The sequence below is a fragment of the Tachypleus tridentatus genome, unplaced genomic scaffold, assembly GCF_004210375.1.
Source record: "Tachypleus tridentatus isolate NWPU-2018 unplaced genomic scaffold, ASM421037v1 Hic_cluster_2, whole genome shotgun sequence".
NCBI classification, from domain to species: Eukaryota; Metazoa; Arthropoda; class Merostomata; order Xiphosura; family Limulidae; genus Tachypleus; species Tachypleus tridentatus.
Window position 1 is genome coordinate 30,568,889 of NW_027467782.1, and position 23,570 is coordinate 30,592,458.

Here is a 23,570-nt window from a genome sequence, read left to right on the forward strand (position 1 = left end):
TCAATGGGTAGCATGGAAAATGTTAAGCCATCTGCCTCTGCTTATTGCCTGCTGTTGATATGGAGTTTTATACAAGACCAGCCAATCATTAATTGACAAAAATGTAAAACAAATTGACAGTCAGGGGGTGTCTATACACAAACACCTGGTGTCTTTAGTTGTAGTAACCTTTGTGCTGTCTCTAAGTAATGGACATAATTCCAGGTGATTGTGTCTGATGACAGTGGTCCATTCACATCTTCAGTATTCTCCCCATGCAAATTTCTCTCTTCCCCTATTTCTTATAGTACACTTGTTTTGTTTTGTTTCTTTTGGAGGGGGTGGCTTTGCTTCATTAGTTACAAGCTGCTGAGGAAGTAGATATGGAGAATTTCTCATTTAGTGATGTGATTGCTGTAATACAAAACCAAGTGAACACACACCTGTATTCAGAAGTAGAGCTAGAGTGTTACCTGGTTGTGTAGTACAAGACATGTCATTAAATTATGAATCAAGCCAATCTTGACTGTTAGATCCAGACCAATGAGCTGTGGGATGATATTCTTTGTACACCTCATTTGTATGATATCCAGTATTGAGTAGCCTGAATTATAGCTTTAATAACACTATATGCTCATGCCCAGCTATCCATCTGCAAGTTAATGAACAGTTGAACAGTCTGCCATTCTGTCCATCTCAGTGATATGTTGGCATCCAAAAAAAAAAAGAAAAAAGGTTTCTATGGCATTATGTTTTGCTCTACTTCCTCTATTGGGCAAAGAGTATTCTCAACTTGAGATGGACATAGTCTTTCAACAAATGCTCCCCATTAACTTACCCACCTTATGGATATCACACCCCATGGGCTTTCCCTTCCTGGTGCTGTTTCCAGAAAAGAGTTCATCATTGTAATTTCTTTCCACCATTTCAAGGTGAGAATTTAGCTCTTAGTGATGCAAAAAAGATTAGTAACATTTCTAAAGTTAACATTTATTTTACCTGTAAATGTATTTCAGATTGATACACCACCTCCCATTCTTCCTTCACTTTTGGTGTATTTAGTTTGCCTCATGAGGCAGATGTTTGTATGGATTACTAAGTATGGATGATGTATTGCTCTCTTATTGGTGAAAGTATAGTTAGTTATTATTACATTTTAAGAACAAAAGAAGTATGTCATCAGTTAAACCACCAAAGACAACATGACATTTACTACAGATATATTTATTTTTTAATATATACTATTGTAGATACAGCCCTTTTGGCAGTGCCCTTCTTCAGTTATCTGTAGTTGAACAGTAAATTTGTGAAAGAAAATGTTCTAAATCATCAAAGGTTATATGACTTTAACAAAGAAATGTGTACAGTAATGATTACAATTTTTGTGCAAAGGTATTTATTTCTAACAGGCTTATTGTAAAGTTTACTACAGAATTGACAAAGAATGTCTTCATGCTTATGGTGAACTTTATTTCAGTGATAATTAATGCCAGGCAACTGTAGTCACATTATATTGGAGTGCTAGGTGAAAATAGTAATTCCTGGGCATCTTTTCCCACTATAGCTACAACCCTTATTGACTTATGGACCCATGAGTAAAACAGAAAGAGATACCTGCTTTTTTCTGCTGTCCCTTTGATTTAATAAATTGGGCCCAGTCTTCATATCAAAATAGGGACTTTGTGGTTACTCAGTGTACTGTCTCCAGTATTCGCATTCCTCCTGATTTCCTAATCCATCCCCACCCTCGTTTTGTGGGAAAAGGGAGTCTTTTACCACTTGCCAGTTCGTAGTTGCTGGGGTAGTGGACCATGGAGGCTGCCTCCTGAATGTGCTCAATTCCATTCTGTTGAGTGTAGGGCAGTGGTTTCCTGAAGGTGTATAGGGCATATGTTCTTCACCAGTCATACACTATATCATGAGTAAATCCATTGCAATGCTGCTCACCTCCCTGGTTGAGATCTCTCATTTTACCATCAACTGGATGCCAATTCATAGAGACTGATTTTGGATTAGAGATGGACCAACTAACATAAGTTTATATACATTTGTTGGTAAGGATTCATTGTTCTACAATTGTCAAGTGCTCCAACTCTGTGTAATTGAGTCTTGTATGGGGTAGATGTAGTCTCTCCAGTGCTCCACTTCTGATAAATTCAAACTTGGAGGAGGATGGTGTGCAGAGTGGAACCTATCTGATTGGTATTTGAGTGAACCTCCACACTGACGCATCTCTTCCTACTGTTATTCAGGTGTTAGGTTCCTGAGTGGCTGGTGTTGGTTCTGGATTTGCACATGCACAACATTTTGACTGATGGCATGAAATTTCTTCTTTCTTTCTTCTGAAGTTGAGGTTTAGATGGTGTGGACTCTCTCTCTGCCATTGGTTGGATGATACATACCAGATGCTGCTTGGCTTTGGAATGAAGATGACCAGGCAGGTGTTGTCTGGTGGTGAATGAAAAGTTTTTCATATAAAAAGCAGCATTCAATGCTTAGATCTGTTAGTTAAGAGTGCATGCTTGTTGCAAAATATTCTTTGTGCAGGAAAATAACAAATTCTGATATTTGCCTGCACATAATGTTATGTATATAGTTTGTATGTAAGTATATTTAATTTTAAGAAATGTATATAATTCTGATATTTTACTACATTTAATGTTATAAAGGCAGAAGAAAAGCTAGACTTCTCTGTGATTCCAATTGTTTTGAAAAGTGTTGAAGGATGTGAAAGTTTACAAGTTCAAGTAATGTAAGTATGAAAGTTTAGAACTGATACAAAAATTTATTATAACTGTAAAATGTACACAATACCTTCTCTATGTTCTTGATTTTGTTGAAATGTTTGAATAAGACATATTACACAAAAAAAGCAAAAGGATAGTTAGAAATTGTAATATTTTAACTATAATAAGATATATCCACTTCTAAAATCATACATAGTTTATTTTAATCACTTTATGCACATGTAGATGGCACGTCACCACTAAATTTGAGTTACTGGAGTGGGACTATTTATTGTTTTTCTTGTATATGATATGTTTTACTTCTAAATTTTAACTGCTAGAGTAAGCCTTCCAATCTCTTTTGTGCTGGAAAGTTGAGTTTTTAGTCTGTTTAAATTTCATAATTTTTAGGTGCAAATACAGCTCAGTTACTAAGCTTAATGAATTATAGTGGAATTCTGTGGTTATCAGTATTGTAGTTTTGAATCTTTTGGTTATTCCAATATATATTTAAAACCTTTACAAAAATTTTGTTTCATGTCCTCTATGTTTGAAATATCCTAAAGATTAGTAAGCTATAACAAGCATCATCCAGGTGCAAAGGTTGTAGCTGGAAAAGACAATTGCTTTCTTCATTTCCTGTTTTATGTTTTAAGAAAAATAAGTTTAAGAACATGTTTGAAAATGTTAATAAACTATGTAGATATATAATGTACAATAATTGCAATGTGGCTGTATTTTACAAAATATTAGGCCGCTAAAACACACAAAAAATAGGTCACTTTGTAAAGATTTAAAATCAGTTTTATATTATTGGTTTGGGAAACATGAGTGCATGTGCACCACATCATTGTAATTTGTGTTAGCTTGGCATGGCTGAAAGGCAGTATAGTAAAAATAATAAAACTGTATAATTGTATAATGTAATGAGATTTAATCTATATAGTCTGAACATTTATGTTGTGATGTTATAATCTGTAGTCATTCTTGAGTGAAAAAAGGCATAATTTATGCTATATTTATTTCCTAATTTTATGTGGTGGTTATGAGATCATCAAACTGACTTGACCCATAGAGAGATTTGGTGAGGAAATAATATAAAATATAAAGTTTATTTTTCTTAAGAAATGTGTCATAAAACTATTTGGATGATATAAATATTTTACATGTGAAATTTGAAAATTTTCTGATGCATAAAAATATATTTTTTATCTTAAAATGAAAATTACTTTGCACATTAAATAGGCAATGTGCTAAAATAACAAAGGGCATGATAAAACATTGCATAACAAACCTTAAAACTTAATAGAAATAAAACTAATATTTTGCGTATGATAGCATTGTAATATTTACAAATTTTGTGAACATGCACTTACTAATTTAGAATTAACAGCATGAAAACTATAGCAACCACAAAATGGTAACAAAGTTGGTCCATGGACCTAGGCTCTTCCTGAAAGTGTTTGTACATCTGTCATTGCTCATATATACAGAGGTTGTATGCATTTCAGTGATGGGTTGTACTTGATAAGTTCATGCATGGTAATGGCTTGATCTGGTTTAAAATTATTATATGCCTGCTATTTAAGTACAGAGTGAACCATGATTCATCTTTAAAAAAGGATATGACTCCACATGCTGCGCATTCATTGGATATGTTCTTTACAGAATTGCAGAAAGGCTGCTTTGTACCTTGTTTTGCATTTTACATGGAATCTAACCTTGTGAAAATGTTACAAGGCTTAATACTGGTTCACAAACACCTTAATCACTGTAGTTCACTTGAAAAGTAAGAATTCAAACAGTTGTTTCATTAAATATTGTAACATAGACCATGTTCTTCAGTAAGATCTTATAGTAGTGATTTTGTCTTTTCTGGTTATAATATTTCAACTTTTGTTTATTCTTAACTGTTCGGTACAGAGTAACTAATGTTTGTGAGATTCAAGCAAAAATTGAAACAGCTTTTCAGTCTAAGAGCTCCATATATTGCTTTCAATGTATGGACTAATTTTGAAATATATTGAAAACTTAAAAATGTGATTAGCAACTCAATAAGATAAGGTATTACAATGAAATGTTTCATTTTAAAAGCATCGTCCAACTGTATAATTTGTACGTGGTTATTCTTTCTTTGCATCTTTAGGTTTGTAATGGAGTTACTGGTATTTGACTTACTTCAGTTTACACCAGGAAGTAAAGAGAAATTGTGGAATATACTATACAAGCAACTAGAATTAGGAGGAATTGATCTTAAATTGGTATGTATTTAGTTATAAATTGCTTTAATGTACTTAATTATAAGTTTATAATGAAATTAAGTACTGATATTTAAAAATTAGTTGTTGATTGTGTGACCAGTCACTACACCACTGTGCCAGTAGATTGTGACAACCTTAACTGTGAATAATGAAAGTAATCAGGTACTTTGTTGCATGCTTATAATTAGTATGTGTGTGTTTTTTTTTATAAAAAAGCCACATTGGGCTATCTGTCGAGTTTACCCATGGGAATCGAACCTCTGATTTTAGCATTGTAAGTCTGTAGATTTATTACTGTACCAGAGTGGAACTATAATTAGTACTGATGAGACTAAAGGTATCCATAATTACTTAATTCACCTCTTTGAGTTTGTCACATCACACAAGATGAGGTACCTGTTCTTTGTTTGGGTTTATAAGCTTAAAACAAAGTTTGTGGGTGGATACTGTAATAAATAATACAAAAATCCTAACTTTTACACAATTTATTTATAATATAACACATTATTACAGCATTAATTATTACCTCAATGAAAGTTTTGTATAAACTTTAAAAACTCAATATGTGTATACTTTAGATATGGTATACACTGTGTGATGGTCAGGGTGACCTTGTAGGAAGAAGTAGTGGCATTAGAGATGCTTACTGTTACCTACTTTCAACACCCCTCTGAATGTCCTATTACAATGTTTCATATGATTAATTAATTGACAACCATTGGGCACAGAAGTGGCTTGGAGGTCAAAATTCAAAGATCATGGTTCGAAGTAGGAAATGGGTATAACTGAAGAAAGGACATTTCACATCAGCATTATGTTGGCTATTGGAGCAGAAGCTTCAGGCAAGTTTATGTAGTATTGCAATTTTGGCAACCATATTATTTCTTTGAATTCTTCCATAGATAAAGCTAGTGCACTCTCTGAGATATATACACACTGTGTATGTGTTGTTCTATTGAAAGTTTAAGTTTTTTTTTTGTGTGTATGGATGTGGCACCATATGTGAATGTAGATAATGTTAATTTACATCAAAGATGATAAATACTCAGTAATAGTAATAATGAAGGGGAAGGAATTGTGAACATTCATTAAGTGTCCCTTATTCCAAATTATCATCCCACAAAGTTTGGTTGAGGTTAGCCCCCTGCGAGTTAGGAGGTGTAAGATAAGACAAACATAGATTTTGTCCTTATACAGAGAGAAAATTTTATATTAGATCTGAGTCAATTTTGAATTCAGTTAATAGCATCTGACTGGCATATCTAGAATATGTAAGTGGCTTATTTAATTTTGAGCAAAATATATCCTGCACACGTTTTGAAGATGGGAATTAAAATGATCTTATTTTTAACCCTTTGGACTGGCTAGTTGATGTTGTGCTGTTGTTGTTTGTTGCCCTCTCCCACTAAAATGTGTAACCTAATTGGATAATATCTATGCTTGTACTTGAAAAATTATGTAAGTTTGTTTAGTATTTGTGTACTATTTTAGATTATGAATTTTTTTGAAATATAATTGTGAAATGATTTTAATAGTTTTGTCACATCTGGTTTTCTTTTTCCCCTGTGTCTTAAATCATGTAAATGTATCCATTAGAGAGATTTTTTTTGTTAAAGTTTTATTTTGTCTGCATTGTTCCATTTATGACATAATCATTTTCTCATCTTCTCATACAGTTTTTCACACATGATTAAATTAGCCATTAAAATGTGAAAGAAAATAAGACAAATGAATTTGATATTATCATTGGTCATAATATTGTGTTTTATATATCAAATGAGCTATACCTAGTTTTAATTTTATCAGTTATTTGTACTTGTCCTTATTTATTGAAGCAGTTGTATAGCTTCTGAAATAGCATGAAATTGAAGAAAGTAAGAGCACTGACCACAAGATACACAACTTGTATTCTAAACCTGCACTGATACAAGCATTATATTACCAGCTATACAGTACTGTGCAAAATGTTAGTCAAACATTAGGTGTCAGGTTACTTTCACAAAACAATAGAAAGTTGGTCACACGTGAAACATCAGAAGTGTATTAATCTTCATATTCAGTACAAAAGAAACTTGGTGGAAGTGCTAGTTGTCCCATCTTTCATGCATGGTTGTAAAATATTTAATTAAAGTTTCTTTTAGGATATTGTTCTAAGTGTCTCTAATACACTCCCATAAAGTTTCTTTAAATGTAACTTTTGATTTATCTTATTTTGGATCTATCAAATCCCAGCTCTGCATAGTTGGATTGAGATCAGGGCTCTAGAGGGGCCATTGCATCATTTGAATGATGCAGCTTCTTTCTTAGCTAAATAATTTTTGCACAGGTTGATGAGTGTTTTGGTAATAGAATACTTTACTACTAATACGAAAACTGCTAGGTATTGATAACCATGTATGTCCATCCTGAAGAACTGCCATTCTCCACCCAGAGGGTCAATGAATATATTATGTTTATGTTAATAATAAGTTTCATGTTATGTGCACCTCACATTGTAAAATGCTCTGTTGTTACTGATGGATTCCTCTATAATTTTCTAAGTAAGATAATGTAGTACGTTTGTGTGTTGTTAACAATTACTTGGATTACCTACATAGAACTAAATGTTACTGTGCTATTATTACACTGTTCATGACTTAGTACAGTCAAAAACATTTCTTTAGTACCAATGTTCTGGTACATTAGTCTTGTTTTTGTTCTTTAGCTACAGTGGTGTTTACTGATGTTCTAGTACATTAGTCTTGTTTCTGTTCCTTAGGTACAGTGGCATTATTGATGTTCTGGTACATTAGTCTTGTTTCTGTTCCTTAGGTACAGTGGCATTATTGATGTTCTGGTACATTAGTCCTGTTTCTGTTCCTTAGGTACAGTGGCATTATTGATGTTCTGGTACATTAGTCCTGTTTCTGTTCCTTAGGTACAGTGGCATTATTGATGTTCTGGTACATTAGTCCTGTTTCTGTTCCTTAGTAGTTTAGTTAGTGGCATTATTGATGTTCTGGTACATTAGTCCTGTTTCTGTTTAGTTAGTATAGTGGTGTTATTGAGTTTCTGGTATAGTAGTCTTGTTTCTGTCCTTTAGGTACAGTGATGTTATTGATATTCTGATATACTATTGTTTCTGTTCCTCTAGAGCAGGGGTGTTATTAATGTTCTGGTACAGCAGTCTTGTTTATGTTTTTTTAATACAGTGGTGTTATGGGTGTTCTAGTACAATAGTCTTGTTTCTGTTCCTTTAGTATAGTGGTGTTACTGATGTTCTGGTACAGTAGTCATGTTTTTGTTCCTTTAATATAGTAGTGTTATTGACGTTCTGGTACAGTAGTCATGTTTTTGTTCCATTATTACAGTAGTGTTATTGATATTCTGGTATAGTAGACTTGAATTTATTCCTTTATTATAGTGGTGTTTTTGTTTTGTTGGTGTAATGCTCTGGTTTGTATTCCTTTAGCACAGTAGTTTTGTTGATGTTATAGTACAATTGTCTTATCTCTTCCTTTAACCCCATCACACTGGGTGCTGAGCATGACACAATGTTTTAGTGTCTTACCTTGAATATTTTATTAAACAACTTCATGGTTATGGTATGCCAATTAGAATAGCATAAAACCTTTGTTAATAAACCATATTTTAATAACATATAAATAATCAGCTCTTAATTTTGCAAGGCACTATCATAAAAATTCTGAATATTTCCTAGTGTGACACACATGACACATGCTCTCATGGCAGATTTTATCCACCACCCATGGAAGAAGTATGAAATTGAATGAAAACTACTTTCTCTAAAATCATCATTGCTCAGATAAACCACATTAAATATAGTCTTCAACATTTTTTCTACTGAATAGAAAGTCAGACTCCTGCTGTCACATCCTCTCTTTCAAGTTGTGTTCATAGTTCTCTTTATGCTTAACTGTATGTTACCTATAACTAATAGACAGTTAAGGTTTTCATTCTATCAAATGATGTATTTCACAATATTTTCTTCTGTATAACCAACGTTCCATTGAGAAATGACTAGCTTGGATTAATTTGTAATGACTCTTGTCACAGATCTAGAAAGCTAGTAAATTTTTGAGTGATGTGTAAATTTTGCATGTTATAGTCTATGTTGTTTGTAGCATTATTTAATGAAATAAAAATTATAAATTGCGATAATATAAGTAGCATTAAAAGTTATGGTTAACTCTCTTCAACAATCAAGAGAAACAGTGTAGATTGTTCAAGTGTTTCATTTATTTATTTGTTTATGTTTATTTTTTGTGTATAATTATAAAAGCAACTAAAATGTAAAAAATAAGTAAGGATATTTTTTAAGTTAAGATAAAGTAAAATCAACAATAAGTATAATTTTTTCACGAGACACTTGAGCTTATTGTACTAGTTGTAGTAGCTCATGGGTAATGTAATTCGATAGCGTAATGTGAGCTGGATGTTTCTTGACTTGATTTTACATCTTATAATGGCTTGACAGTAGTTTGTTGCAGTTTAAATGGTGATAAACCTTAATTATAAATAGATGTGTTACAAACTAAGAGCTACTTAGGATAAATGAATGTAGTTTCTTCTTGCAATATGAAGTCATTCTAGAAAGAAGAAAGGGTAATTCAGGGTTTTTTTTTAAATTTATTTTATTGTTTTTGGTGGTTTCAAGGTCAGTCAAGTTAATCAATCCTGTTTTGAGTTGGGTTAGAAAAATAACATATAAACTATCAAGATTTACTGAAAAAAATGTTTGAAATGTATTTATGGAGGTCTTAGGGTTATATACAAAGGAGGTATTTTTAATTTTAACATTAAAATAACTTTTCACACAGATTATTCAAAACAAATTATCATATGGACAAATCTTTATTTTATTTAATTAAATATGATTTTTTGTATGTTAGAGACTTGTAATATTAACTGAAACATTGCCAGATTTTTGAAAATATACCACTTTGAAAGTTAGAAGTATTAAATCTAAACAGACTGTAAACAAGCACAAGGAGGTCACATGGTCAGTCATACAGATCAAGGCTGTGTTGAGAGAGTTAATACAGTGTTGTTATATATGTTCTTGTACAATGGATTTTTATCTGTTCCTTTATTGCAGTGATCTTTTAGTTATTTTATGTTATCATAACGTTTTGTTATTCTGGTGTTGTGTTGGGCTTGATGGTTCCCTGAATATATATATATATATATACAGTTGTGTTGTCAGTGTAGTAATATTTTTCTCTCTCTCTCTTTTTTTTTTTTTGTCAATATCCTGTATACTATTGCATCATGAACAGACAGTATACTAGCTTTATGATGTGCTCTTATTATAATGACTTTGTAGGCATTCTGTTACCTTAGATATCTTTTGGCTGTTGTTTCAGCATATTGATCTTGTTAATGCATATTAGTACAGTGAACATATTAACCTGTACACTACAGTTATTCTAGTATATTGTTAATTATTGTATCCTTGTTTATGCATTGTCAGTACAATGATCTTTATGTTGCTATATTAGTACAGTGTTCATGTTGATGTTGTGTTACCACAGTTTTCTTCTGGGAATACTGATACTTCAGGGTACTTGTTGATGATTATTGAGGATGCTTGTTTTTTTACACTGAGGATGGTGGTTTTGTTGGTATCTTCTTAACACTATGGTATGTCCTCTTAGTATGATGTGCTCTATGTCACATCTATTTAGTACAGTTAAAGTTTTAATAGTACAATAATCTTTTTTGACATTCAGTTATTACAGTGGTTTTGTTGATGTAGTAGTTTGTTTCATGGCTGACTGTATATGTAAAAATTAAAACTCCATATTTTTTACAAACACCAGTTTTAATAATCAAAGTATGCTATATTTTCTGCATAGGTTTTTTTTTTCCATATAGGATCCACTTCTTGTCATAGGTAATGCTTTGCTTTAAGAATGACTCCCTCTTGTTCCTAACCAGTTTTCTGCTCTTCTATCAGTTCATGTGGTACCTCTTTGCCCAAATTTTTAACTTTCTGATTGCAGCCAGGTGATGAGAAACAGTTGCACTGGAAACTTCTCAGTCCACTGAAAGTGCCTGAACTGTCATGTGTGGGCTAGCTCATGCAGTAGCACTTAATATGAACTGTCATGTGTGGGCTAGCTTATGCAGTAGCACTTAATATGAACTGTCATGTGTGGGCTAGCTTATGCAGTAGCACTTAATATGAACTGTCATGTGTGGGCTAGCTTATGCAGTAGCACTTAATATGAACTGTCATGTGTGGGCTAGCTTATGCAGTAGCACTTAATATGAACTGTCATGTGTGGGCTAGCTTATGCAGTAGCACTTAATATGAACTGTCATGTGGGCTAGCTTATGCAGTGCACTTAATAGCACTGTAATATGAACTGTCATGCAGTGGGCTGAAGCTTATGCAGTAGCACTTAATATGAACTGTCATGTGTGGGCTAGCTTATGCAGTAGCACTTAATATGAACTGTCATGTGTGGGCTAGCTTATGCAGTAGCACTTAATATGAACTGTCATGTGTGGGCTAGCTTATGCAGTAGCACTTAATATGAACTGTCATGTGTGGGCTAGCTTATGCAGTAGCACTTAATATGAACTGTCATGTGTGGGCTAGCTTATGCAGTAGCACTTAATATGAACTGTCTGTCAGTGCACTTAATATGAACTGGGCTAGCTTATGCAGTAGCACTTAATATGAACTGTCATGTGTGGGCTAGCTTATGCAGTAGCACTTAATATGAACTGTCATGTGTGGGCTAGCTTATGCAGTAGCACTTAATATGAACTGTCATGTGTGGGCTAGCTTATGCAGTAGCACTTAATATGAACTGTCATGTGTGCTGTGTAGGCTATGCAGTAGCACTTAATATGAACTGTCAGCTAGCTTATGCAGTAGCACTTACTGTTTCTTCATTCACAACAGATTGAAGCCTTCCTCAGTGTTTATTCTCGAGGTTCCTATTACCAGAACGAATAGTAGTTTGAGAAGTATTCCCTTGTTCCAGTGCCAAATTGATGTTTTTAGCAACCTTGACTGCATTTTTTTGCCAATTTGAGCTCATATCAAAAAAGTAGTTTCAGTTCTTTTGAAGAAATCATCTTGTGTAGGGTTCCAAAGAAATACAAAAACAATTATAATACAACTTGACATGACAGGCAAATGTAAAACACAGCACTCTCATCAGTATCAAATAGCATACAGTCAAGTTACTGTATTCAGCTTATTCTAATCACAGTCACTGTTCTACTAAGTGAAAATAAGCCATTTCATATAAAATGACCTAATAAATGCTCTTCTTTATGTAATAACAATACTTAAATTAGCTAGCTTTGAAAAAATAAAAAGCTTCATTTTCTCTAGTGTAAGTTATATGAATATAGGTTTTTTCATGTTCATTCATTTGATGTTTGTGCTTCAAATTATTTCTGCTTAAAACACAAACTTCATTGCCTGTAACTTTAATTGTATTCTTGATAAACAACTTTTCGGTAGTTTATACATTCCAGATCAAAAGGTTAATGAAAGTATCATAGAAGTCTGTGTTATCAGTAACACATTCAAACAAGAAAAATTAATCTTTTTAGATAAATAATTAAAATGAATTAAAGAAATGTCTTAGTGTTTTAATTTTTTTTTGTAAGTTTTTTTATGTGTATATCCATACTTCAGTTAGAAAAATATATCTTTAGCATGCTGAAGCTGGAGGCATATTTTTGTTTTATTTGAATTTGTTTAGAAAGTTTAGTTTCTGTAATGTTTTTTAGGTCTAAAGACTTGTTATTTTTGTGAGAATGATAACGTAATATGCATTTTGTTTTTTACCAGGCCACATTAAGTGTGATGCAAAATGTCCTTAGTGCAAGTGGCTAACCAGACATTCAAACTACTTTTTGTCAGTTCTTCAGTTGCTTACTTGGATTAGTAAAATTTTGCTGCTCAGAAAAACAATCTAAACACAGGTATAAACACATATCTTTATATTATAGTATCTAACGTTTTTATTTCATTTGTAATCCAGTTTTATCTGTTAGATAATTCACAATCTTAGTTCTAGGTATTTGTTGCATTTTAAGTTTATTTTATTAAAGGTTGGAGTTAGATATAAATCATTTTAAAGTTTATTTTATTGCTGATTTCCTTGTTCTTCTTTCTGTTAATTCAAGTAAAAATAATAAATGTTGTTAAAAATAAATAACTAAATATTAAATATTATGTTATTAATTCCAACTGTAATCTGACTTATGAATGACTTACATAATTTAGTTCACATCATTGTAGTTTCTGCTCATGCAACTGCTGATATAAATAAAGCAAGACAACTACCATGTCAGCCACATCTCACCCAGAATGATGAGCCCTGTTATTGGTGAAAAGCCTCACCAGCACTGGATATGAGACATTTTGTGTGGTTGACATATTCTTCTTTACTTTCACTCATAACTTCTTAGAATTGTTTATATTAAATTTTTATAATCAAATTGGAATAACAATAAAATAACATTTACATATTTGATAATACATAAGTCTGACTGATCTCTTTACCAAATAAATTTCAGGTGTAACAAAAATATTTTAGGGTAGTTTTGGCTAAAGTAGATTGTGACAGATTTAAATTTTTTTTATGGGCTGCATTTGGCTGCATTTAGAGTGGTTGCTACTTTGGTCTCTGTATTGGGGACTTACTAAAGAAACCAAAGTAGCCAATCCTTATGCTCTAGATGTATGCAACCCATAAAAGCTTATAAGAATAAGAACAAAAATATTCTGGGAACTTTAAAAAAAAAAGAAAGAAAGTTTCTAGTGTTAAAGCAATTTAATAGTCTTAAAATTTGGATAATAATTGTTTATTTTTTTCCCTTATTTCTTGAAAGCAACATACAGGAATTAGAAACCCGTCTTAGTTCAGTGTTGAGAAGACAGTCTGTGTTCTAGGTTATACACCATTGGTATATTCAGTGGATGGAACAATATTGTATTGTTCTACCATTCATCTGGTTGAGGTGAGAGCTTCTGGTTAATTTTATCATTGAGCTTTCAATTTATAAATTTTGTGGTGAAAATTGGATCAAGCTTATAGATTGGTATCATTTTATTTTTCTGTACATAATTATGATTATTTTAAAGCTTTTAACTAAGATATACAAAAATCTCCACAAAGAATATGCTTCATCAAAATCTGGATATCTTGTAAATATTTTCATATATGATATCTAGTCACTCAGTATATAGTAAGTGCATAATGCTACATGGTTACTGTGTGACCACAGCTGCAATCACTGTGTTGCTCCCTTTTGCATAATGTAATGGTAATTCCTTAGAACTAACAACTCATAGTCTTGAGGAAAAGTACTCCTTTATCAAAATAAAAAAGGATAGGGAAATTATATTGGCTTCTTTGAGGTCATATGATGGAGGCTTGGCATCTGGATTAATTGGATCAATTTTTACACTTCTGATGAAGAAGGCAATGGCCACCACATAAGGAAAATAGCTGAAGAGAAATAAGTGTATAAGATAATTCAAATAAAGCTTCTTTATTTTGGCTAGCTTATCATGGTTTTTTTACTATTTTAGCTTTCTAGTATAAATTTGTCCAATTACTATGTCAGCACTACCTCATAACGACCTCAGAAGTAATATTTTCACATTAGACATAAACAGTTACATATTTGGCTGTACTTAATCCTTTCTCAAAGAAACCAAATTCTCTTTCACAGTAGATTGATTGACTAAGAAAGGAATGTTCAAGTAGTCACCTATAAGAACCCCCAAGATTCAAGACAAACTTTTCCACTGCTCCAGAGTTTGTGCATTAGGCACTATTTTCCAAATTTTCAACAATTTTTTTTTTTTTTCGTGTTCTTGTTTCATAATTATGGCTTCTCAGCTTCCTTCATAACTGGTTACAGAGCTACCTTATCTGCCACAAACCTCCTTCCTTCCTTTGTTCAAGGACCTCTTCAGCTCATTTTGTCTTCAGTTGTAATATCTTTACCCTTGATGCTCCATATACTTTTTTCAGAAGGCCTTATACACATAGCAGGTTTGCTTTTTCCCATCTAATCTGGGGCTGTTCTAATTGCATTGGTAAATTGGCTTGTGCAGTTGGTCTGAATCTTTACTGTAATGTTCCTGAATAGCTTAACCATATCAGAATAATACTTGTTGTAAACTGCTTTCTGTGCACATTACTGAGTTACATTTCAATATTTAATTAAATCGTTTTACTCTCAGTGCATTATAATCACATTATTATTATAAGGTATGCTGCAATTCAAAGTTTTGTATTATTTGAGTTTGAATTTCTTTACTTCAAAATAAACCTCTAAAACAATAATTAACAATAGCTTTTGTTGTTATGTGATGCTTCTGTGGTTGTGAATCTCAACTTTAACAACTGGTATAGAATGTCTACATTAACATGTTGATTTTCAAAGTACACTTACACAGGTTGCTTATGAGTAATTTGATTACATTCCAAAAACTTGTCCTGGAGGAAAGTATTATAAAAATGTTCTTAGTTCAAGATAAGCCATGCTCACTTACAAATTAGAAGCTCTATTGCTAAGTGACAGTTTTAACTTGTATGGTATCCTTATAACCAATAGGAAGAGCAGGTTTTGCAGAATCTTTCATGTAAATTATCTTCTATTTAGAACAATGTAAATATTGACTGTATATCAAACATGCTATTGGTGTCAACATTCTTTATATTCACTATGACAAAAACCTATACACAGATAGTATGGGACTTTTTTCTTCACCTGTTCTGTGCATAGGTTTTTTTCACAGTGAATACAAAGCATGTTGGCACCAACAGTATGTTTGATACTTTTCACAATCATATACAGTACTGTGCAAAACTTTAAGGACAAAGTAAAAAATTAGGCATCCAATTACTTTCACAGGACAATAGAAAATTAATCACACGTGAAACATCAGAAGTGTATTAATCTTCATATTCAGTACAACAGAAACTTGGTGGAAGTGCTAGTTGTCCCATCTTTCATGCATGGTTGTAAAATATTTAATTAAAGTTTCTTGTAGGATATTCTTCTAAGTGTCTCTAATACACTCCCATAAAATTTCTTTGGAAGAAACTTTTGTTCTGTGAAGTTTTGATTTATCAAATCCCAGATCTACTCAATTGAGTTGAGACTGGGACTCTGTAGGAACCATTGCATCATTTGAATGGTTCCAGCAGCTTCTTTCTTAGCTAACTAATTTCTGCATAAGTTGGATGAGTGTTTGAAGTCTTTATCTTCTTGTTAGTAGAATCCATTATCAATAATACATAAACCACTGGGTATACCATGATGGATCAGTATCTGATGATACTTGTACTTAAGTTGGATGAGTGTTTGAAGTCATTATTTTCTTGGTAGTAGAATCCATTACCAATAATACATAAACCACTGGGTATACCATGATGGATCAGTATCTGATGATACTTGTACTGAAGTTGGATGAGTGTTTGAAGTCATTATCTTGGTAGTAGAATCCATTACCAATAATACATAAACCACTGGATATACCATGATGGATCAGTATCTGATTATACTTGTACTGAAGTTAGATGAATGTTTGAAGTCATTATCTTCTTGGTAGTAGAATCCATTACCAATAATACATAAACCACTGGGTATATCATGATGGATCAGTATCTTATGATACTTGTACTGGTCCATTATTTTCCATCTATTTTGTAAATATCTCTTGTCGCCTCAGCGGAGCCACCCCAACCCTAACATATGTATATGATACATACCTTTGCATTTGCCCTCAAAGTAGTTCAATCTTCTATGCTGGAGCTCTTAGAGATAGTGATGCTTTCTTGAACTTGACAGAGGATGTTATTTGGTGGCTAATGGCGCCTCTGCAGGTACCTTTCCTATCTTATGTAGCCTTCAAAACATTGAAGACAAAACACCGGTCTTATAATTCTATTCAAGATGGGGATCACCATATATCTGTCTTTTTATTTATTTTCCTAACTTTTATTTACTTTTCCCATTTTACTGTGAAAGAATGGTCAAGCCTATACTTGGCTCTGTTTTATTTTTGTGATGTTCCTTGGGTGCCAACTAACTTGGCCATTCTTTTCAAATTAAAATAAAAGATCCTTTATTCCCAGGAACATTCCCAGTTTTAGCTACTACTGAGAAATTTCCATTACAAAATTAAGATAGTAGTTTGCACTCTGACCCCGTTCACATGTGATTGCCACTACTTTTGACCAGACCTGAAAATTTCTGTGGTTCTACAAGTTTTTTTTTCTTAACTCCCATTTATACATTTGTATTTATTGTTAATGAGTGCACATGAAGAGGAAGGCACCCTCCAGAAAAGAATATCTTCCAGGTTAGTCTGCTTCACTAAATTCTCTCATGATCTTTTACTGTAGTTCAGAATCCTACTTAAACTCTGTTTTATCACTTACCTCATTTGTTAATGCCCAGCTTCTTACCTTCCTAGGAGCTTAAGAGCTCTACTTCTCTGGAACCGGTGTTCTGTATGACACACACTGTTCCTCTTCAATGGGATATTTGCTCTTAGTGTTTTGGAGGAAAGTTAATTGATTTGAGTTTTATATTGTTAGAATCAAAGTGAATTGCAGATAGTTACATACCTCTATAATATATTCTTATACACAACTGGGAGAAATTCATCATAAATAGCATCTCATTCACTGTTGTGTCTGTCATATCCCAGATGGACCTATAAGTCCTGGCATTAAACAAGGTCTTACTAGCATGGATGTAGCAGTTGTAATGTGGTTGACATTTGTTACATATTATTTTTTACTTTCATTCTTAGAACCACAACAGCAAACAGTTAAGTCTTCTTTATGTTGGGAAAGCAGGACTTTTTTATGTTTTCTTAGTGTCTGCACAATAAGTCATGGAAGGTAAGAACATTGGAGAACTTTTAATAAGTTGATGCATGCTTTTCATTAAGGATATTTGTAACTCAACTGTCACATGGTTGTTGACAGCTTGAGATCAACTCTTTGAAACTGATTTGAGTTTTAGAAATGTGCTTAGTGGGTAAGATGCCAAAGCCAAAGGGAATCTTGAATTAAGTTCATGACTAGCATATCTTCTACCACCAGTTCTAAAGTCATATATGACAAGGTTCAGAAGGTCAATGGGCAGTATAATTCCATCCCCCTCTCGATCTTGCTCCCTGATGGTCAGGAAGTAGCTGATACCTGGAGCATTGCTGATACTCTAGGTGAAAACTTTGTTGGGAATCTAGCACTTCTGCTTCTTCCTCCACCTTTTAGCCATCAAGACTCAGGAAGAGCAAACACTTCTGTCCTTTTGAGCTGAATATCTCTATGATTCTAATCATCCCTTTACACTGGTGAAACTCAAACTGGCCCTTCATCAGTCTGGAAGTACATCAGTTGGACCTGATGATGTACACTATGAAATGCTGCACCATCTATCTCCTGCTTCTCTTACTATTCTTCTGATTGTTTTGACCAGGTCTGGCAGGAGAATGTTTTTCCTGATGCCTGGTACCAGGCAACTGTCCTACCTTTTTCTTAGCCTGGGAATGATCCCAAGATTCCTTCAAACTACTATCTAGTGAGCTGTCTCTGTAAAACCTCAGAAAGGATGGTTAATGCTTGTCTAGTTTGGTTCTTGAATGACACAACCTCCTCTCTCCCACCCATTGTGGGTTTCGATGACAGCACTCCACCATGGACCACCTGATTCGACTTGAAACGTCAGTCAGAAAAGCCTTTCTCAAACATCTTGTATCAATATTCTTTGACATTGAGAAGGCTTATAATACAACATGGAGATATGGCATTTTGTGAGACAGCATAGATATGAGTTACGTGGCCATTTGCCCACATTTATTAAAAATTTGTTAATGGTCAGGCAATTCCAAGTTCATGTGGGTTCAACACTTTACCATTTTTTTCTGTAGAAACTTGGAGTCTCTTGGGGCTGTGTTCTGAATGTCACACTTTTCAGTATAAAAATTAATGCCATCACTGAACAACTCCCTCTCACTGTTGCAAACACGCTCTATATCGACGACTTTCACATCTCATGCCAGTCATTGAACATGAGGTATATTGAGCGGCAGCTACAAACTGCTCTCAATTGTTTACTGAAGTGGATCACAGCAAAGGGCTTTACCTTCTCTCTCACTAAAACAGTTTGCATGCAATTCTGTCACCAATGGGGTATTCGTCCTGATCCTGAACTCCATAGCGGTGAAGTTGTGCTGCCTGAGGTCTTTGAGACTAAGTTCTTGGGGCTTATCTTTGACCGTAAGCTGACCTTTATACCACAAATCAAGCAGCTACAGGTCAAATGTACAAGAGCACTGAACATCCTCCTTGTCCTCTCTTCCATCACTTGTGGAGTGGATCGATGTTCTATGCTAAAGATATATCGTGCTCTTATTTGACCGACACTGGACTATGGTTTGCTTGTTTTTGAATTTCGTGCAAAGCTACTCGAGGGCTACCTGTGCTAGCTGTCCCTAATTTAGCAGTGTAAGACTAGAGGGAAGGCAGCTAGTCATCACCATCCACTGCCAACTCATGGGCTCCTCTTTTACCCACAAATAGTGTGATTGAATGTCACATTATAATGCCCCATGGCTGAAAGGGTGAGCATGTTTGATGTGATGGGAATTCGAATCTTAACACACTTGGATTATGCTCGGCCACCTCGACTATGAATCACTGGTCTATGGCTCTGCCAGACCATTGGCCTTAAAGATGCTGGACACTATTCATCATTAGGACTTCAGCTCTGCACTGGGGTTTCTGTACTTCCCAGTTCAGAGCTTATACATAGTCTCATGAACCTTTTTGCACCTCTGCCATTTACAACTGTCTTTACTATATGCTTTGAAACTTTGTTCCTAACTAAAGCATCCCATCTAGGGTTGTGTTTTCTTTCCTCGTTGGCTCATGCTTTTTCAGACCAGACGGAATGCCATTGCTCCTTTTAGCCTTCATATCCAGTCATAGTTGGATGAATTGGGTATGTCCTTGGATAACATTGCTGTATCCACTGGTCAGCCCATCCCACCATGGTTTATTACCATCCCCAATTGTGAATTATCTTAAAGCTATCTGAGAAAAGTAGACACTCCTGATTGGAAATACTGTTTGTTATTTGCTGAACATCTTTTGAACCATCTTTCCATTCCTGTTTATACAGATGGTTCAAAATCAGGTGACTGTGTGGACTCTACCATGGTTGCACGTAGAATCCCCTCTACAGCTTCTGTGTTTACTACTGAACTGTATGCCATCTCTCTTGCCCTGGATCACATAGAAGCTAAGCAGTACTCAAACTGCATGATTTATACTGACTCGCTTAGTTCTCTGCTGGCCCTAGAATCGCTTCACATTGGTTCACACCCTGTTGTCACCAATATTCACAACTGACTGGCCCATTTCTCTTTATCATCTACTTCTATTCAGTTTTTCTGGATACTGGGCCATATTGGTATTCATGGAAGCTAGCTTGCCGACACTGCAGCTAAGTCTATCTGCTCTGGCACTATCACCGCTGTGCCTGTCTGATACATGGACTATGGTCCTGTATTCAAGGCTTGGCTCTGTGCCATCTCGCAGTCAATTTGGAGTGAGCAATGCAAAAAACATGCTTTTCCAAATACAACCCTGTATTAGACTTTGGCTGTCCTTGTTACCGTAAGGATCGGAAGGAGGAAGTTGTTCTAACTAGACTATGCATTGGTCACAGTTTTTTAACTCATTGTTTTCATTTATCTGGAACTGATACACCATTATGTTGTCTGTGTGATGCTCAGGTCACTGTATACCACATTTTACTTTCTTGCCATCGTTATGACTATCAACGATGGTGCCATTTTCACCATATTCTGTCCTAAGGTTTGTCCATAATGACATTGTCCACCTTGGAAATGTTTTTAGTTTTTTTAAAGGCCATCAGTCTTTCTAATGCCATTTAAGTTTCTTTAGACCTTCTTTGATGAGAATCCCTTTGGAGAATCACAGTCTATCTAGTTTGATTTGAAATTAGAAAATGACTGTAAAGTCAAGTAACTCAAATAGGACTGGAAAGGTCTACTTAGGTGACTAACGCTGCTGTTTGAACTACCTGTTAGTCATCCTGGCAAGTTACTATTAAAATTTTGCTACACTTCCTTTAAAACTTTAATTACTTTACTTTTTGAAAATAGCTATAACATCAAATAACTTGGAACCAAGACTGGAAAGGCCAGCTACAGGTGACTGATGATGGTTTTCGTACTTATCTCTTTTAATCTTCCTAGCGAGTTATGATAATTACAGTTATGCTGCAGAAAGTCCTCTACAACTTGTATTACTGTAGTTTTGTTTTAATGCTTTAGACTAGATGTAAACATTGGTTTATGGTTTTTTTACTTTTTTTTTTTTACCTTAATTTTCTTTTATTTTACTTTAATTTTATCTTTTTACTGGATGTTTAGCACAGATAGCCTAGCTGCTTTGTGCCATAAAACACCAAATCAACCAACCAACCAACTAAGGAAGATAATTACTACCTTCAGTGTAACCTAGAAAAATAATTTTTTTCTTTACCTCCCACATTTGAGATTGTTTATAAGTAGAACTGGTTTATTTTTCTTTATTCAGAATAGTATGTAGTTATTCATTCAAACAAGTCAGAAACCTTCCAAGAACTTCTGTTATAATTTGTTTCCAATGTGTTCATGAAGAAAACATTTGTTTTTAAAGTAGCTATATGTCTTAAGCTAGTTGCATAATTGTTAAACTGATCAAACGTAGGAACAAAACAAAGTAAAATTAGTTCTAAGTATTCTGAAAGTGTTTGATACCAAACCATAAAGAAATTCAGAATTAAATTTGAATTTTGAAAGTGTGTTTCGGGGCTAACACACAGGTTTTATTTTGGTCTTTTTCAGGCAATAAAATGTTTACATTTACAGAAAGTAAACTAAAATAATTTTTTATTTTATAACTTTTTTTTGCTTGTCTACTAGCTAGTTGTAGGTTTCAAATAAATTAACTATTGCAAACTTTAGATCTGAGAGTTTATATATAAAGGAAAAGAGTATGACAAAAAAGAAAAATAAACTTTACAGATTCTTTATTTTGAATTATTTTTATAAGATATTGGCACAATGGCTTATGAAAAGAAAATACTTTATCACTAGTACAGTTTTAAAGTTAAGGTTTATCATTTACATTTCATTTCACTTAACCATTTCTGTGAGTCTTTAAATGTATGTGAACTAGTTGATTCTTTCAGATTTTAGATAGGTATGGTTTGTATCAACTTACAACTGAAAAACTTGGAGTTGCAATTGTTGACACATTTACTTACCTGATGAGCTACCTTAAAAGTAGAAACTTTTCTGTTCCCAAGAAGTTGATTGAATCTCTGAGTGAAGTTCTATTAAATCATTGTGGAAAAATGGTGAACTCACAGGTAAGATAAACTGTAGAGTTGAAAGGGTTTTTAAAATATGAAACTTAACAAAGTTTTATATGTATGTATTGGATAAAGGTGTTTTGTAGAACTGTAGTGTATTTTTGCATTATAAATTAGACTAGCTAACAAAGTTTTATATGTCTATTACACTTTGATGAATCTATAATATCATCCTTTAAACATTAAAAATGAATAGATAAGTATGTGTATACTCATATCATGCACACTGACTTTTGTTATTTCATATACACCTGGTACATTGTCAGTTATTACACTGAAGAACATTTTACAAATTTTAAGAACAGATGGGACTTGCACAATACACAGTCAAGAATATATGTTTTGTGCAAAACAAAAGTTATAGAGAAACAAGCATAGGTACTAAAATAAATGTATAACAGTAAATCTGTTGTACTTTTCTTAAATTGATAATTAAAATATCTTTATTCCTTATCTCCATATGCAGCAAAACATTGAACCCAATAAAGCACCCAGATGTTCCTCAGTTTTCACCCTTTGATCATTTCCATATTTTATGTTAATAAATCTAAAATAGCATTATTTCTAGTAGGTTTGTTGACTAATTGGTGAAAAATTCATCTTTTCATGGGAGATTTTGAATGATAAGGTAAGACTTTAGAGAGCTGGAGATTTCATATTTTATTAGATTCAAATACAGCTTAGTTACTAAACTAAATTACAGTGGAATTTTATTGTATCAGTATAGTAGTTTGATGTTATCTTAAAATGTATATTAAAAACCTGAGAAAAGTTACTTTGTTTCACATCCTCCACATGCAAAATTTGATAAGGCTTAGCAACCTATGATTAACAGCAAATGAGTACAAAGTACAAAACTAGAAAAGATACTTGTTTGGTGTATTTCATTATTTACTGTTCTATGTTTTAAGAAAAATTAGTTTATGAACTTGTTTCTAAGTAGTAATAATACACTCAAATGTGACTGTATTTTATGAAATACTAGTCCACTAAAAACATGGCCAAGCAAGTCACTTTGTAAAGGTCAGTATAATAAAAATAATAAATATATATAAGTGTACAATGTTATTAGATTTAAGCTATCTAGACTAAACATTTGGAGTTTTGAGTTATAATTTGTAGTCTTTCTAGAATGAAAAATTCCTAATTT

General features: G+C 33.4%; 1 protein-coding gene across 1 annotated transcript in view; it reads left to right on the forward strand.

The window, feature by feature from the left end:
- The window catches only part of LOC143242255 (uncharacterized), a 50,005-nt gene that overhangs the window by 8,733 nt on the left and 17,702 nt on the right, over window positions 1-23,570 (forward strand). Inside the window, exons 5-7 of the mRNA XM_076485626.1 lie at window positions 2,649-2,731; window positions 4,852-4,966; window positions 22,238-22,417. Coding sequence (XP_076341741.1) covers window positions 2,649-2,731; window positions 4,852-4,966; window positions 22,238-22,417 — 378 coding nt within the window. The remainder of the gene's footprint in view (window positions 1-2,648; window positions 2,732-4,851; window positions 4,967-22,237; window positions 22,418-23,570) is intronic.